The sequence below is a fragment of the Myotis brandtii genome, unplaced genomic scaffold (genome assembly GCF_000412655.1).
Source record: "Myotis brandtii unplaced genomic scaffold, ASM41265v1 scaffold112, whole genome shotgun sequence".
Taxonomy (NCBI): Eukaryota; Metazoa; Chordata; class Mammalia; order Chiroptera; family Vespertilionidae; genus Myotis; species Myotis brandtii.
In genome coordinates this window covers 2149871-2167340 of record NW_005353838.1, presented here as the reverse complement: position 1 = coordinate 2167340, position 17470 = coordinate 2149871, and the positions used below count along the sequence as shown (strand labels likewise).

Below are 17470 nucleotides of genomic sequence, written 5' to 3'. Positions count from 1 at the left end.
CACTTGTGAAATCAGCCCCAATCCAAGGAGCTATTAGAACACTCTCATGTTGTCAGAAAAAGCTGCTGCAATTTGCATACCCGATGCCCTGACATCGTCAGTACTGGCGTTGGTGGGCAAGGCTTTTCCCTCCAGGAGCTCGTGTTTCTGGCTGGGATCACTTTAGCATCTGAACTATGTCAGGAAGCTGGCGAGGAGGCCAGAAGAAGTTTGGTGGTGATAACTATACAGATTGGAGGCCCAGGATCTACCTGATGTGTGTGTGAGTTTGTGTGTGTGGACAAAAGAAAGAGGAGAGAAAGATGAGCGGGATTTTTACCATAAATGAAACTTCGCACATCTCTCCGAATGGAAGTGTTAGGAGGGCCACAGAGGGAGATAAAGGATGCTTGTCAGGACGGTTCAGAAAGAGAAATAGGCCATGTTGAGTACAGTAGTCCCCTTCTCCCTGGTTTTGCTTTCTGCAGTTTCAGTCACCCATGGTCAACCACGGTCTGAAAATATTCAATGGACGATTCCAGAAATAAATAGTTACATTTTAAATTGCACTCTATTCTGAGGAGTATAAAATTTCACACCGTACAGCGCCGATCTGACCCAGATGTGAATCCTGTCCAGGTCCTCCACTCTGTATACGTTCTCTGCCTGTTAGTCATTTAGTAGCCATCCTGGTTGTCATAGTGACTGTGGCAGTATCACAGTGCTTTTGTTCAGATAACCCTTATTTTGCTTAATAATGGCCCCAAAGTGCAAGAATAGTGATGCTGGCAATTCAGATATGCAAAACAGAAACGGTAAAGTGCTTCCTTTAAGTGAAAAGGTATATATGTATGTATATATAGGGAAAAACATAGACTATATAGGGTCTGTACTATCCACAGTTTTAGGCATCCACTGGGGTCTTGGAACATAGCCCCTGTGGATAAGGGGGACTACTGTATATAATTTTCAGTTTTTCCCCTTTGCAGCTGATAGATTAAAACAGGGGTGGGGAATGTTCGGCCCACCGGTCTGGCCCTGCCAAGGCATTAGGGGTGAGTTAATTAAATGTTTGACCAAATATAGCAGGCTAATTTTTAAGTCGATAATTTTGTATGGTCCACAAATGATGTTATAAATATCCAAATGGCTTAGCAGAAAAACGATTCCCCACCCCTGGATTAAATGAAATAAACTCATTTGCATAAAATCTATGTATCTAAGTTTTCAGTTAACCTCAGTGAAAAATATAATTTGCAGATTTCTTTCTACTTGTCAGCATTGTACTTGAAACACTTTTCTCAAAATATTCATACATTTATTATGTATCTTAAATGTTTTTATCTTAAAATATTCCGATAACTTTTCAGATACCTAATTAGTGAAGCAGCAGATAATTTTGATAATGAAAAAACTCTTCCCTAATTTCTTGGATAGTAACTGCTCCTTTCCCAACCAACAGCCCTCACTCAACTTTCAGTACTTTACATGTTAAGTTTGGGTATGGAGAGAGGAAGGCCTTGAATCTCTGTCATCATTACCTTTGGTATTATTGTTCATAAACTGTACCCTAAGCCAGCAGGAAGGGCTGACTCTACTAGAGCATCAAATATATCATGACACCATGGAGAATGGGGCAGGTCTCTGATGAATCCAGCTAATGGTGGAAACATATCTTCACTATGGAGCTTCGAACTGACAGCCTCGAGTGCTCGACCCTGTTCACATGACTTGGGAAGTGTTCAAGGTGGCCCTTCACTGGCCTGACAGATCACTGTGCTCCGAAAACATTAAAACATATGCCCGAGTCATTCAGGTTACCTATCCACTGCATTTTGTGGCTTTGATAAACATGGGCGCAGAAATTTGAGTGAATTTATAGGACAGGAGTTCCAAATGTGCTGACCTGTTATTTCCAAAGAAACGGTGTCGTCTCCTCTGTGCTCTGCGCTGCCCTCTCCTGGCTCCGACATTTCTTAGTAATCGGTGATGAGAAAAACCAAGTGGTGGAAACACGTCTGTCATTTCTACTTTCCATGAGAAAGTCATTTCTCCCTTTATTTTCTGAAAGTGAGGTCAGTGTACAGTTAATTCTAAATCAACTGCACATTATTAATTCTGATGTACCGAAGATATAAGTTGGTGTAGGAAATACATGGGAGTAATTTGGCCATTTATATGGATTTCACAATGTCTGTGAAAAATAATTTTGCAGCTAATTGCATCATTAGTCAAATTTTCTGAATCATTGATGTGAAAATCCAATGTTACAGGAAATAATTTGAACACTTTTCTCAATGTTTGTATTTTTCAGTGGCTGCTAATTTACAGAAGATTGTAGATGACCCCAAAGCTTTAAAAACCTTGACATTTAAGTTGGTAAGTGGAAAGTTATGGAAAGAAGGTAAATCTGCTGCCATGAGGTGCCATCAAGGAATAATAATAGAGTTTCATACCCTGCTCTGTAATTTTATTGCTGCTGATGTTTCCTTTCGGGATCCATTTTTTGCATCCATCATTTGCCCGTTCGACATTTGGGAACATTTTCTGATCATGACCAGAAATTTCCTCTTCCGTCAGCATAGCTTGTCCTTTTACCATTACATCTTTAATGAAGAGTGGCCACTTGAGAATCTTGAACACCATGCCATTTTGCTTTCAGTTTTTATGGCTACTTGACCATATAGAACAAAATTAAACTGAATTCCAAGCAACTCTTTTTTCAGGTTTAAAACATTTATTATTTGGATGATGTATTTCATCATTTTCAGTAATTTGTTTTTTAAAGAGAGTGTGTGTTTTTTCAATCACAATTGACATACATTATATTAGTTTCATGTTGTACACACCAAAGTGTTGGTAGACCTTAAATTGCTTGCAGCATTCTGACTGTCCCTTGATACAATTAATTTAGGATTTTTAAAATGAGTCGCTTAATGTACTGTTTGCTAAAACTTTTACTAAAGCATTCCTGAAGCTAAATGGTTCTAACTTAAAAATGAGGCTGATTATTATAGAAATGGTTTAGGTAATTGGAAGCAATTGTAGAACAGTTCTCTGAAGGCTAGTGAACAAAGACAACATCTTAGCTCCACATTGCAAATCGCAGTAACAGTTTCTCACAGGAGATACTCCAGCAGTTTTTCTGCACAAGTGGATTTTTAATAGAATAACGGGGGTGGCCACAGAGATACAGAATACTGAGCATTTTGGGGTCCTTGTGAAACCAAGCAAGGGTGGAGAGAAGTCCAAATAGACAAAAGTGACTATTTCTTGAAAGTTTTAACAAGCCTCCCATTAAGTACCCAGTTGTAAACTATAAATTAATTGTATTAAGGGCCAGTCAGAGTGCTGCAAGCAATTTAAGGTCTAGAGGATCAACACTTCGCTGTATGCAACATGTATTGATGATCTGTTTCTTTTATTTCTTCTCAAATTTAATAGAAGCCGTACATGGCCAAAAATGCTAAGTGATTATTAGTTACAGTAAATGTTTGCCTGGTGCTAACTAGCTTTCTGGTCTTGCTTCTCATCTAGTTTCGGGTAGGTAGGCTATGTATGATCAAAGATCTGCACAGAATTTATCTGATGAAATTTGTTTTGCTGCGACAATTTTAAAAAACCATCTTATTCAGACATAGAGTGATAAATTAACAAATTGAAAAACCCCCGGAACCGCTGCAAACCTCGGAGGGAAAGCTGCCTTCCAACTGATGCCAGACACTCCCGCTTCTCCCGTTTGGGTCCGAGTCCCCAGCGATTCGCCCGTATCTGGAGCTCAGAGTCTGAGACTCCCCCCTGACCGAAAACGACAACCGCGCTCTCAGCCACCAGCCCGCTTTGCGCGCGCACCTCCGCACCTGAGTATTTTCCACACTGCGCCTCCTCTGAGCCTCGGTGTGCTGTTATTTTTCCTTCTAGTTGAAGAGTCTCTCCTCAGCCAGCCTTCCTGTGGTTCTGGGTGATGTCCGTTCCGTCTTTTAGTTGTATTTTTGAAGTGGTTGTTTGCGGCAGCAGTCTGCGGTGTTTACCTATGCCGCCATCTTGGTCCTGTCCCTAGGTTCTGACTCTAGGTTCTTCAGCCAGGTTCTCTCGCTAGGTTCTGTGTCGAAAATTTCACCTTCTTGCTTAGGACTCCTCTGTCACCTCTTATGTTTCTAATTCACCTACATCTTTGTAAACCACTTTCATTTACATGAAAATATATATTGATGAGAAAATGGCACCCTGTGCCAGCATTTCAAGCAATATTAACATTTTTGTATTCATTTTTATACCATTAGAAAGTAGTTATAACATACCACCTCCAGAACATTTCCCTGTTTGAACATGTAAATAGAGGATGAGAGACTAAAACTCTCATGCTGGCTTATTCCCCCGTCTCTCAACCTGTTTACCTATAAAACAGGGAGAGCAACCCTGCCTCTTGCCTACAACTGTAGGTTTCATATAACGGCTGCTAGAGTGTCTGTGAATGGAAAGGGAATGTGAAAGTCCCTCTCATGTCCTACTTTAATCAGTTTTCTTTCCTCGATTCTCTCTCTTGATTCTGTCTTGGGATCCTCTTATCTTCCAAAACTGACCCTCCTGCCTACACCTCGCCAGCCCCTAGCTCTGCTTACCACACTGAGGCGGTAGCCGGAGTAACTCTTCCACAATCACCATGCTCCACTTGGTTCTTCGCTGTCCTCGTCTAAAAGTCAATCCCCTGAACATGGCTGAGGAAGCCCTCCCTGGTTGCCTTTCTTACTTTGACCAGCCCCCATGCATTTATTCTCTTTCTCTGTCCCCTCCTGCTTTCATCTGTTAGCCCTTTGTATGTACTTTTCCCTCTATTAAAATAACTTCTTCCCCAACTTCTTCAGGGCCTAGACATGTACCAATTTTCTGCCTAATTTTTACTTTCTCTGATTTCCAATCCTGGTTTAGGTGCTCCTATATTCTCCTCCACAACGATTATATTGTACTGACATTTTATAGACTCTAATTTATATCTCTAATAAATCTAGAGACTTTGGGTGGATAGAGATTTCTGTCTTAGATTCCCCCCAGTGCCTAGCACAGTGGCTGGCACAGCAGGGGCCTGATAATAATTAAAATATATCAGAGTACATCTCACTCAGAAAAACTTCAGCCTAATCTTCATAGGACATTGGCATCTTGGTTAAAGCCACAGAGATTCAAATTGGTTATTTTATTGAAGAATGAGAGATCAAAGTATTTCATAAGCATTTTTCCTCATAAGCCACTGCTACTTGTAGCACTTTTATCTGTCACCTGCTTGTCATTTTAATCTCAGAGCTTTCTTTGCTTTTTGAAGGAGACCCCTAGGGGCCTGAATTTGTCTAAAGAACTGTAGTATCTTGGTACTGTGATCTTGACGTTGCTAGACAAAGGTTTCACTCGGGGTGACGGGGACACTTTAAAAAATTACTGTTGCCTGGGTCCTGCTCCAGATAAACTAATTTAATTGCTCTTGGTGCAGCCTGGGAATTTCGAAAACACCCCCTGGTGCTTCCAGTGTGGAGCTGAGAAGCATTCCATGTGTAGGCCCCTCCTCTGATCTCTCTCCTCTCCCCATTCCCACACTATTGGAAACATTTGGCTTAAGTTTGAAAAGATGACTGTTCTTATCTTGTCTGTCTGCTTGTATGAGGAAAACAATGGCACAAGGTGAAAGGACATTGGTTACATAAAGAAGTGCTATTATATTTTTCTCTGCCCAATCTTTAGCTTCAGATCTTTAGCTTCACTGGACAGATAAGTGAGGTGTGATTTCCATTGTTGACATGTCCAAGGACAGGCAGATCAGAAACCTTTTTTAAAAAGCACTTTTAACAAAGTGGTTCAGGCATAGAGGGCATTTCAGCTCAAATATAATTTGCTTCAGGTTTGACATTTCTGTACTATTTTGTTGTTGTTTTAAGACAAGGCTCCATAAATGTCATTTAAGTCATTTTTAAATTTGTTACCTTGCAATTTTTAAAGCAAATGAGTCTTGCTGCTTTCATGTGGAAGTTTTGAAATTGCATTAGTGCAAATCTGAAGTAAGAATACAGATTGTAAGTACATGTGATTTGCACCCAATTGGTACACATATACATGAGCATTATATATTTTAGTTACTGAAGTTGAATAACATGCATTGCAGATAGCAAATTTAATGAGTATTTTGGTAATTAACAGTAAAAGGGCCTTATCTTTGGAGGGTTTCCGCTTTGGCGTAGCTGGAGGCTACATGACTAATGTAACATTTTTCAAAGAACAACAGAAAGCTGGGAAACTGTCAGTTCAGGGAGATCCATGGAGCGGCTCTCAAACAATGGTTCTCCAAGTGTGGTCCCGAGACTGGTAGTGCCAGCTCCACCTGGAAGCTGGAAACTTGATAAAAATGCAAATCCTAGGGTCCATCTCAGGCCTGAAGAATCAGAATTTCTGGGGGATGGGGATCTGTTTTAACAATCTGTCCAGGTGATTCCGATCTAGACTAAAGCTTGAGAACCATTGCTTTAAAGGAAACTTGGAGGTTCACTAGGGTAGAACAGTGGTTTGCAAACTGTACCAAACCTTTGAATCACCTGGGAGCTCAAATATCCCAGTGCCCAGGCCGTATCCCCCAGACCAATCAAACCTCTGGGGTGGGCACGGGTATTAGTATGTTATCAAGCTCTCCAGCTAGTTCCAACGTGCACCCAGGTTTGGGGTGAAGGGATCCTTGTGGGTGACACTGGAGGATTCAGCTCCTCCACAGGCCACACCTGCTGGTCTGGCAGGAGGGGTGAGGAGGTGGGGAGCATCAGGAGTGCAGACACTTGAGTGAGCGCATGCATCACTGTACTGGCATGCTGGGTTCCTGATACTGGATACATTTCCCTTTGAAGCTGAGGTTCACAAAATGTGGGCCTTGGAATTCTGGGGTTCCTTGAGACCCTTTTTAGAGTATACAGGGTGTGAAAACTCTCATTATAATACTAAGATGTTACTTGCCTTTTCCATTGTGTTGACATTGGTAGAAAAGCCCTGGTGGGTAAAACTGCTAATGTCAGCATGAATCGAGGCAGGAACCTCAAACTGTACCATAGCCATCCTGTTATTCACAGGCATGCGCACACTCAGTCACTGTTAAAAATTTAAATCCAAAAAAAGCTAGTGTCATTTAAGAATTTTCCTAATAAGGCAAGAAACATAGATTTTATTAAATTTGTCTACTTGAGGACACATGTTTTTAATGTTGTGTGTGATGAAATGGGAAGCACTTCTTCAGTTACTGAAGTCAGTGGTTGTGCCCAGGAAAAGCACTTGTGAGATTGAGTGAGTTGTGAGCTGAACCACCCATTTTTTTTTTCTTGAAAGAATAACTGACAAACTATGGTTATTCAGACAAGGGATGTGGCAGACATTTTTTCCAAAAAGAACCAAGTAAGCCTGGAAATTCACGGAGAATGACTGACAGTTTTATTGTTAATAATAAATTTTAGCTTTTGAACACAAATAGGATTTTGGAAAACTTGTATCTGCCACTCTACATTTGACGGCCCCCCAGTACTTAGAGACTTTTCTGATGAGATGGTGATATGGTGTGAAATATGTCAACATTGGGAAATCTGCATAACATGATGCATGGTAAGAAGATCCATTCAGACTTCCTTGCAAGATAGCAGAGTAGGTACACGCTGTGCTTGCCTCCTCCCGCGACCACATCAATATTGTAGAAAATTGATGAGAACCAGCCATATGAAGACTCACTGAACAGAAATTCTATAACTAAGGATATAAAGACGACTGGTAGGAGGGACTGATACACAGAACCAGCAGGTCCTACACCCACATGTGGCAGTGAAGAATCAGAAGGGATATCTTCTCTGAGCAGATCCCCCCTGAGGAGGAGGGGTCCCAGTGGGGCACTAGTGCCAGGAAGGCGAGTCCCCATAACATCTGGCTGTGTAAACCAGTGAGGATTGCATCTGAGTGAAACAGAGGGCTGCTGGAGTTCCTTTTGAAGAGCCTGCACATGGACTTGCAAACACAGCTCAAAAAGTGCCAGGGGTCAGAAGCACTGGCAGCATCATTGCTCCTTGCTCCTTTGTTGAGCTCTTTTCTCCACCCAGCCGGCAGGCGTGCACCAAATCTGAACTCTCCATTAAGCTGGCTAACACTCTTCCCCTCTGCACTGGTAACTCCCTGAGACCCCACCCAACTCATGTGTCAGGCCCAAGCCTTCCAGTGGCTTTTCCACACAAGCAGCAAGCCTCCGCTCACATTGTGAACTCTCCAAGATCTCCCAAAGGTCTACAGATCCAAACAAGCAGTGACTGGCTTCAGTGTGCCTAATACTAAGCAGACACAAGCCTGGCACAAGTGGCCCCCATGCGCAGCACTGGTGGCAGCCAGCCTTAGTTCCCAGCATAGCCTCTTCCAAGTGCCTTTAAGTCCAGCACAAGTGGCAACCAACCAACGGCAAATCACTCTGTAGCTCCCACCAGGGGGCCTACACCAGAGCACCTCCCAACCAGCTCCACAAACAAATCCAAAGGGTGGACTTGGCTGGCACGTAAGCACCTGCACAATAGTGTGTCCTCTGTAGTCAGGGCCAGCCCTCACAGCCAATCATCCTGAGAATCAGCGCTAATAGCAATCAAGGCTCAGCTATAACAGTTGGGCACATAAAACCCAGACCTAGGACACTCCTGGAAGACTCAACTCAGATGGCCAAGGAGACTGCACCCCTAGGCCCCTACCACTTAGGGCCGCTCTGCCAAGACCAGGAGATGTAGGGAATCAGCCAGAATGAGGAGACAAACATGTCCCAAATGACAGACTAGGACAGATCTCCAGAAAAAAAGAATGAAATGGAAATAAGCAATCTACCAGATATAGAGTTCAAAACACTGGCTATAAGGATTCTCAGTGAACATAGGGGAAGAATACATGAACTCAGAATTTCAACAGTGATAGAAACCATGAAATGCAAAATAAAATATCTGAAGTTAACTAACAAGCAAAATAGAGATGACAAAAAAGTAAAAAGCAATGACCAAAACATTGACGTGCTGGGATTAAGTAAAATTATAGTGATTTTAGAATGTGTTCAAATTTAAGTGATCATCAACTTAAAATGGACTGTTATAAACATAGCTTGGTATATAAGAAGCACATAACTGCAAGAGATATACAGGAAATAAAGTGAAGGGAATTCAAACATACCATAGAAAGTAGTTAATTAGCAATAGAATAAGAAAGAAATAGATAACTACGTAAATAATGAGAACATTATTAAAATTGGTAATAAGCATACCTATCAATAATTACTTTAAATCAGTGGTTCTCAACCTTCCTAATGCCGCGACCCTTTAATACAGTTCCTCATGTTGTGGTGACCCCCAATTTCATTGTTACAAATTGAACATAATTAAAGCATAGTGATTAATCACAAAAACAATATGTAATTATATATGTGTTTTCCGGTGGTCTTAGGCGACCCCTGTGAAAGGGTCATTCAACCCCCCAAAGGGATCGCAACCCACAGGTTGAGAACCTCTGCTTTAAATGGACTAAATGCTCCAACCAAAAGACATAGGGTGGCTCAATGGATTAAAAACAAGACCCATAAATATTCTGCTTACAAGAGATTGAAAGATACACAGACTCTAAGGGATGGAAAAGATATTTCATGCAAATATAAAGGGGGGGAAAAAGCTGGGGTAGCAATATTTATATCAGACAGACAACACAGACTTTAAAACAAAGGCTGTAACAAGAGAGAAAGAAGGACATTTCATGAAAAAGGGATCAATCCATCAAGAGGATATAACTTGGGTACATCTATGTACCCAACATAGGAGCACCTAAATATATAAAGCAAACATTGATGGACAAAGGAGAGATTGACAGTCATAGTAGGTATCTTTAGCATCTCATTGACATCAATGGATAGATCATCCAGACAGAAAATCAACAAGGAGATAGTGGCCTTAGAGCCTATGGACTTAAAAAAGTATCAGTTATAAGTGCACATGAAACATTTTCCAATGCACTTAAATATAGACCTCATGTAAGGCCACAAAACAAGTCTCAATAAATTTTTAAAAATTGATTCTTCTTCTATCACAATGCTATAAAACTAGAAATCAGTGACTATTAGGAAACTGAAAAATACAGTAAGGCTAAATAACATGCTATTAAATAATGAATGGGTTAACAATATCAATGAAGAAATTAAAAGATACCTTGAGATAAATGAAAACACAATGACCCCAAATTTATGGTACACAGTTGAAACAAGAAAAATCTCAATATACCCTTCAACCTATAAGGAACTAGAAAAAGAGGAAAGGACAAACAGTCTAAGTGAGTGGAAGAAAATAATTAATAAAGATCAGAATGGAAATAAAGGAACTAGAGACCAACAAAATTGATAGACCTTTATTTAGCCAGATTCATCAAGAGAAAAGAGGGAGGGTACAAATAAAATCAGAAATGAAAGAAGTTATACTATAACTTGAAAATCCTAAAGATTCCACCAACAAACTATTAGAAGTAATAAATGAATCAGGTCAAGTAGCAGTATACAAAATAAATATTCAGAAATTAGTTGCAATTTTATGCATTAACAAAATATCAGAAAGAGATATTAAAAAGGCAGTCCCATTTACAATTGTGTCAAAAACAATACCTAGGAATAAATTTAAGCGAGGTAAAAGACCTATACTCAAAAAACTAAGACATTGAAGAATGAAATTGAGTAAGATAAAAATAAATGGAAGTATATACCATGCTGTGGATAGGAAGAATTTACATCATCAAAATGTCCATACTACCCAAAGCAATCTTCAGGTTTAGTGCAATCCCTATCAAAATCCCAATGGTGTGTTTCACACAACTAGAACAAATAATATTAAAACTTCTATGGAACCACAAAACTCCCCGGCTAGTCAAAGCAGTATTATGCAAGAAAAACAAAGTTGGAGGTATGCTATCTGATATAAAACTATTCTACAAGGCGGTCCTAGCATAAAAACAGACACACAGATCAATGGAGCAGAATAGAGAGCCAAGAAATAAACCTACCCTATGTGGTCAATTAATCTATGACAAAGGAGGCAAGAATATACAATGGGGAAATGACAGTAAATGGTGTTGGGAAAGCTGGACAGATACATTCAAAAGAATGAAACTGGATCACTTTCTTACACCATATACAAAAATAATCTTAAAATTGGTTAAAGATTTCAATGTAAGACTCAAAACCATAAAACTCCTAGAAGAAAACAGAGGCAGTAAACTTTTTGACATCTATATGTCTCCTAGGGCAAGGGTTTTTGCACACTGAAGGTAACCATCAACAAAAAGACAATCTGCTGAATGGAGAAAATATTCGCCAATAATACATTCAATAAGTCAGAAATGTCAAAAATATATAAGTAACTTATACAGCTTAACACTAAGAAAACAAAGAAGCTGCTTTCAAAATGGACAGAGGATATGTCTATTGGGTGACATATGAAAAGATGTTCAACATCATTTATCATCCACATCATTTATCATCTGGAAATGCAAATCAAAACCATACTGAGATATCACCTCACACCTGTCAGAATGGCTATCATCAATAAATCAACAAACAAGAATTGGCAAAGATGTCGAGAGAAGGAAACCTTATAGTGCACTGTTGATGGAATTGCATATTGGTGCAGCCTTTATGGAAAACAGTATGGAGGAGATTCCTCAGAAAATTAACCATAGAACTACCATATGACCCAGCAATCTCACATCTGGGTATTTATCCCAAGAAATCCTAATCACTAATTCTGAAAGATAATTTGCAGCTTATGTACAATAGCTGACATCTAGAAATAACTGAAGTGCTCATTGGTGGTGGAATGGATAAAGAGTGGACATATAGACAGTGGAATATTACCTGGCCATAAAAAAAAATACAGCAGTGAAATCTTGCCATTTATAACAACATGAATGGATATAAAAGGTATTATGCTAAGTATATGAAGTCAGACTAAGAAAGACAAATACCATTTGATTTCATTTATGTGAGTAATCTATAAAAACAAAAGCCAACAAAACAGAAACAAAGTCATAGGCATGGAATAAATTGATGGTTGCCAGGTTGGGGGAGCGGGGCAGGGCAGGTAATTGAGAAAGGTAACAGGATTAAGTACAAATTGACATTTATAAAAATGCCAGTTATAAAAACAGTCACAGGGAAGGGAATATAGCCAATTATATTTTATAACTGTGAGTGGTGTCAGAGTGGTACTACACTTATTAAAGTCACCACTTTGTAAGTTATATAAATGTCTAATCACTATGTTGTACACCTGAAACTAATATAATATCTTATGTCAACTATAGTGGGGCCTTGACTTACGAGTGTCCTGACTAACGAGTTTTTTGAGATACCAGCTGTCTCTCGGCTAAATTTTTGCATTGAGTTGATAGAGTAATTTGAGTTAACGAGCTCCTTAACGAGCTTGGTCTCAGAACGAATTAAACTCGTAAGTCAAGGCCCCACTGTATAATGGAAATTTTTTTAAAGAACCATTCAAAGTGCAAGGGTGACCAATGGATTTCAGTGTAGCAGAGTATAGAAAGTTCAGTGCTATGGTTTCAGATTCCACATTATAACTAAGCTTTAAGAAACTATCACTTGGCCAGTTTTGGTATTCTAATAAACAATATCCACGAAGTGTCTAGAAAGGCTATTAAAATTCTCTTCCCTTTTTCAACTACAAATTGTTGTGAGCCTGGATTATCTTTATACACTATTCAAGGACAACAAACAATAGATTGAATGCAGAAGCATGTATGAGAATCCAGCCATCTTCTATTAAGCAAGACATTTAAAAGATTTGCAAAATATAAAGCAATGCCAATCTTCTTAAATTTCTTTTGTTTTGGTATAAACTGTAGTTATTTATATTAGCTTGAAATGGGTATATTTTATGTTTAATGAATTAGTAAATGAATATTTTAGAAATTTGTTTTAATTTTTAAGGCAGTATAATGAATATAACCTACATAAACATTGTTTTTTAATATATGTTAATGCTTTAACATTTAAATGTTTAAAATAAAAATTAAAACAGAAAAATTTAGTATCTATATAATAAAAGCCTAAACGACCATTATGGTGGAATGACCAGAACGACCGGTCGCTATGATACGCACTGACCACCAGGGGGCAGACGCTCAACGCAGGAGCTACCCCCTGGTGGTCTGTGCGCTCCCACAGGGGGAGCGCCGCTCAGCCACAAGCTGGGCTCACAGCTGGCGAGCGCAGCTGCGGTGGCGGGAGCCTCTCTTACCTCTGTGGCAACACTAAGAAGCAGCAAGCTGAGTGGTAAGGAGCAGCGAGCAGGCAGGCGGTAAGGAGCAAGGGGTCCCAGACTGCAAGAGGGATGTCTGACTGCTGACTTAGGCCTGATCCCCACAGGGAGCTGGCCTAAGCCTGTAGGTGGACATCCTCCGAGGAGTCCTGGACTGTGAGAGGATGCAGGCCCAGCTGAGGGCCCCCTCCCGCTCCCAGTGCACTAATTTCGTGCACTGGGCCTCTAGTAAGGCTATAAAGGGATCCTGAGACCAAAATGTTTGAGGGTCTCTGCTTCCTTTTCTCAAGATTTCAGAATCATTTGCATGTTGCCCCCATTAGAGTTTTGCAGGCCACAGTAAGAGAGAGATACGGGCTCAGCTTTGGCTAAAAGAGAATGAGCGTGGTAGAGCGTGGAGAAAGGGCTGAGTGCCTTGAAGCAGAGCCAAACGACCTGGCCTGTGCCTCTTCGCCAGGAAACAGAACAGGCCAGTGTAGCTGCAGGAGGCACTGGGGACAGGGAGTGGGATGTGCACCCCCTGAAGATTCCCTATGAGCTGTGCCCTCAATAACCACTGGCTTGGTCACCCACTCGCCTTGTAAATTCCATTTCTCTTCACAAAAAGGATTTAATATTTCTCTTTTATTTCTATTCGGTTTAACCAACACTGGATATTTTGTTTTTCTTCCTCATCATCTTAACCAGCTGTTATTCACATGATCAAATACCTGATGTAGCTTTCAGATGCACTGATGTGCTTCACACTCGCAGTCTGACCTTTGCACCTGCAGCCATCATTTGTTCTCAGATGTTTGTCAGTTGCCTATTAATTATACAGATTGTCTCTGTCCCTTTCAGTGGGTTGAGTAAATAACATTGTTTGTTAAACCAATCTGCCTAAACATTCCCTTCTTCTCTCCTGCTATTGCAAACAGTGAGCGTAGAATGAGAAAATTGGTAGGGGAGGTGAATATGACAGTATCAGTATAAAAAGTGCCCACCAGAAAGTCTCAGCTGAAAAGCCTTCTACGCCTGTAGTACTTTGTTGAAAGTGATAAGGGAAGGACTGTTTCTGATCTGCCCCTGGCAATGCAAACAATGCAAACTGTGCTTTACTGAATATCTTATCTGTCAAGTAAAACCAGAGAAATCACTGGATAGGCACAAAGTAAACGTCTTAAATGCTAACTAATGTTCCTACTACCCTTTAGGCTACTGATTTTCTTATGTAAGCATAACTACTCATGCTGTTATTTTAAAGGTAATTTTAAAATATTCAAGTTATATGTTCTAATTAGCTGCTTATGTTAAAGGAAAATGCTGGGGTTGACAAAGGGCTGAGTTTATGTACTGTTTTGTGGAAGCAGTGCTAAGCAGGCTCATTGTGATGTTTGGAAAGGGCTTTTCTGTTTCCCCCATTGCAAACTAATTATTTTGACAATGATTTAGTAAGAATTAGGCCAAGAAAAGGTTTGTATGGTCCTTTGGTAATTTGTTGCCCATTTTCAGCACTCATCAGATTTTTTCTCTCCACTGGTGGTACTTACATAATATTCAATGGTGATTTGAGTGTCGTGTGTGTGTATGAAAGAGAGGGAGGTGCAAAGGAAAATAGAAATAACTTATGAATTAGGACCAGTGAGAGGTTTGATGGGCAATGGCTTATTTCTAGTTCCTTATTTTTCTTCCAGTTCCTTATTATTTTTCTTCAAAATCAAAAAGTATTTGGCACACTATAATTTGAGCCAATTGTAGGCAATTAGTATGTCCTAAATTATTAGAAACAAAATTCTTTCTGTTATGGGAAAATGACGTACTATGGTACCTTTTCCTATAAAAATAACTCACTGGGACTTAAATAACAGTTATCTATGAAGAACCATTCCTCTACATGGTGACTACTTTTTTTTCTGGCCAGTTTTACAGAGGAAATGATTTTGGTAAAAAACAAGTTATCCCTTGAGTGACTTCCTAGGTCTCAGATCTCTTCTCATTTTCATACTACCCTTTTAAAAAGTATTATTAACGAGCCCTAATTTTGAAAGTATATTTAAAAATCATTGTAGTCGTTGAAAATTTGTATGTGGTTTCTTGTCAGTCAGATGGTTCATTGGCAGTTCCAAAGCTGAGAGCCTGGGCACAGTGGTATTTTAACTGGGTTACCCATCCCTTCCCGTTTTCCGTATTTGATAGCATGGGGTTTCTTACAGCACTTAGCACCCAGTAGTCATTTTGGAGTTTGATTCTTCTGGAAGAAGGGGGGGACACGTGGCCCCATATTGAACATGTCTTTTCTTGGTTCTGCCATCACATGAACAATTCTGTAAAAACCAGCACTCAAGATGTCGGGGGTTTTTTGTTTTCCATTTTCAGGCTTCTGGCTGTGATGGATCTGAGATTCCAGACGAAGTGAAGCTGATCGGGTTTGCTCAGTTGAGTGTCAGCTGATATATGTCCCTTGAGGTGCCCTGATCTGTCATGCCTCCCTCACCACACTCCCCCTCAACCTTTCCCTCCCCACGTCCTCCCACCCCCCTCACTCCCAGTTCCCAGCAAAATCTGAAGATTGTGAAGAGGCCGGCTTCGACGAAATGGGATAAAAAAGAATTTTTTAAAACTTAACACTCCGAGTTCTGCTTTATTCTCTAGCAAGCCACAGTATAAGAACAAGCAAATGCCACAGCTGCACGACTGTTGCTCATTTTTCCAAAAGCTATTTAATATTCTTAGCAATTAATTCGGATATCCCTTAAGTGAAAAGAATCTGAACTATACTCAGGTGGTCCTATTTATTGGCAACAAAGTGAATTTTTCTATCAGAAGCTCTTTCTTCTTTCATTTTTGTTCTTTCTGTTATACTTTAACTGTATATCTGACAATGCTGCCTCTTTTATGTTGTATTTAGAAATTAATATACTTATAAAATTAAGATTTATTAGCCAAACTTGAATTCTAGTTTTAAAACTGACTGTGAATTTTATTTTTCATATATTTATGCATTACACACCTTAGCTAGAAAAAGAAAAGTTTTTGATTATATGCTTCTTGTAGTAAATCTCTTGTTATTTAAACAAAAAAGTTTTCAGGTCTATCTTTGGGAGTATTTATAACTTCTGATTTTTGAACTGACTGAATTAAGAACTAGGATGCTTATTCTTTTGGTTTGTTTGCCTAAAAACCAATCCACAATCTGATTGTCTCCTGGGGGAGGGAGGTGCCTTGCAAACTTTCATATGAAGAATGTGCCTGAGGCTGCTTTACTCCGGAATAGCCTCAGATCCAAAACATCCTCCACATACAGTGGCATCTGTAAGTGTTGCTTCATTGGAACATTTAGAAAGCTATACAAAATGTTGCCATTCTGTTAGATTGCTACTTATGTACCCATCTCTGATTTGACTTCTCCTTAAATGTTAGGATTTGTTGGCCCAAAGGTGATAAACTTGAAAATACCAGAATCAGAGTTTTACTTGAAATTCTGCAGAACGCCCAGATGGAGTAAAACAAACAAAAACAGAAAACGTTTTGTGCAATGACTAAAAAGGTGAAGTTTCAAGAATAAATACTGTCAACTCAAGTAGCCCTCTGATGGACTACATATTAATGTAATTGCAAACTTGGGATTTTCAAAATTGGAATCAAAACTTTCAGGGAGGTGGGCTCCCGAGATGGTACCATTTGCTCTTTCCTTGCTAACCCTAGATATGGCAGCTCTTTAATGTCCTTTAAAAAGCAAATATATATTACTAAAGAAAACAAAGTTCTTTATAATTGCCTTGTCATAATTGTTAAGGTGTTCTAGAGCCATTTGCATACAATTTAATGTAACATCATTCCATTCTATTGTTTACACAAAGATTACTCAAAGATGACTGCAAAGTTAAAAGGAAAATAAAAGTGTATTGCACAAAGAAACAGTGTCACTTTGTTTTGTTCCTCCTTTAGGAATCATCTGCCTAGTAAAAATTAACTAGAGCAAGCATCTCAAAGGCTAACACAGGCCAAATAAACAAGGTTTATGTGGGCCGCAAAAAAAAAAAAAAAAAGCTTCAATTTTTATAGAAACGTAGGTTTATTTCAAAAAGTGTAGTATAAAAAATAAAGAACCATAGCAATGATAAAATTAATGTTTTCTTCCTGATACTTGGCATCTCTTCTCTGCTACTGCC

The 17470-nt window shown here is 39.5% G+C and overlaps 1 protein-coding gene across 1 annotated transcript in view; it reads left to right on the top strand.

Annotated features, from left to right (window-relative positions):
- Nucleotides 1–17216, top strand: part of STK39 (serine threonine kinase 39) — a 226408-nt gene extending 209192 nt beyond the window's left edge. Inside the window, exons 16-17 of the mRNA XM_014545426.1 lie at nucleotides 2294–2358; nucleotides 15675–17216. Coding sequence (XP_014400912.1) covers nucleotides 2294–2358; nucleotides 15675–15749 — 140 coding nt within the window. The 3' untranslated portion in view covers nucleotides 15750–17216. The remainder of the gene's footprint in view (nucleotides 1–2293; nucleotides 2359–15674) is intronic.
- The last annotated feature ends 254 nt before the right edge of the window (nucleotides 17217–17470 follow it).